Raw genomic sequence first — 800 nt, 5'->3', positions numbered from 1 at the left:
ATGACCTCGTTTTTCAGAGAATTTGGCTTTGGCGAGCTTGTAGGCGGTGAATATATGCTGGTTGGCACGCCTGTCTTTTATCCCGTCGGGAACGTATGGCTCGCGGAGAGGAGACGAAATCTCCAACTCCTTGTCGCCGTCGCCGTCTTCCTCTTGCTCCGTCGCCAGAGTTGTTTTCATCTTCTTGGGCTCCCTGCCTTCCTCGTCTTCTTCCACGTGGTCGTCCCCGCGGGTTGTCTTGGATCGCAGCTCCGATGATCTGGTCTCCGCCGCCATTATGAAGTAGTCGGCCGCCGCCAAGACGGTTCTCGATTCGATTAGGTCAACAGGCAACAGGTAGGTGTATATCAGGGAATTATTCTCTTAGTTAAGAAGAGTAATAATCGGGATTCATTATTTCGGATCTGGGCCGAGAATTTTGTGCTTGCGACCAACAACAAAGCTAAGCGAAACAGTTCCTTTTTTTTTTGCATCACAACACATCGTTTTGCTTCCTAATAGGGTTTTGGTTACCGCTCGAAATTTCGAGATTTACCATGGTTACCGCATATTTCAGTCCCCCTCGGTAAATGGGCATTTCCAGCAATTTTTTTTGATTTTTTGAATTTTTTGAATTCAAACGCTCAATGTATAGTAAAGTGTGACATCACCTCACAGCATGCGCGTAGACAACGTTTCACTGAGCTAGTAGCTCTTTTATGATAAATATAAGTTCAAGTACTATCTATACTATCTATATCTATTTTGAAAGAATTTGAATTCAAAATTCAATCATAAATTTTGTTTGAAATTTTCTTGAA

General features: G+C 43.2%; 1 protein-coding gene across 1 annotated transcript in view; it reads right to left on the bottom strand.

Moving 5' to 3' along the window:
* Window positions 1–276, bottom strand: part of LOC119306907 (serine protease Do-like HtrA) — a 6,076-nt gene extending 5,800 nt beyond the window's left edge. The window contains exon 1 of the mRNA XM_037583000.1: window positions 6–276. Coding sequence (XP_037438897.1) covers window positions 6–276 — 271 coding nt within the window. The remainder of the gene's footprint in view (window positions 1–5) is intronic.
* Between the last annotated feature and the right edge of the window lie 524 nt (window positions 277–800).

Source organism: Triticum dicoccoides, chromosome 5B (genome assembly GCF_002162155.2).
Source record: "Triticum dicoccoides isolate Atlit2015 ecotype Zavitan chromosome 5B, WEW_v2.0, whole genome shotgun sequence".
NCBI lineage: Eukaryota > Viridiplantae > Streptophyta > Magnoliopsida > Poales > Poaceae > Triticum > Triticum dicoccoides.
The sequence above is the reverse complement of the archived record's forward strand: the minus strand, read 5'-3'. Positions and strand labels throughout refer to the sequence as shown.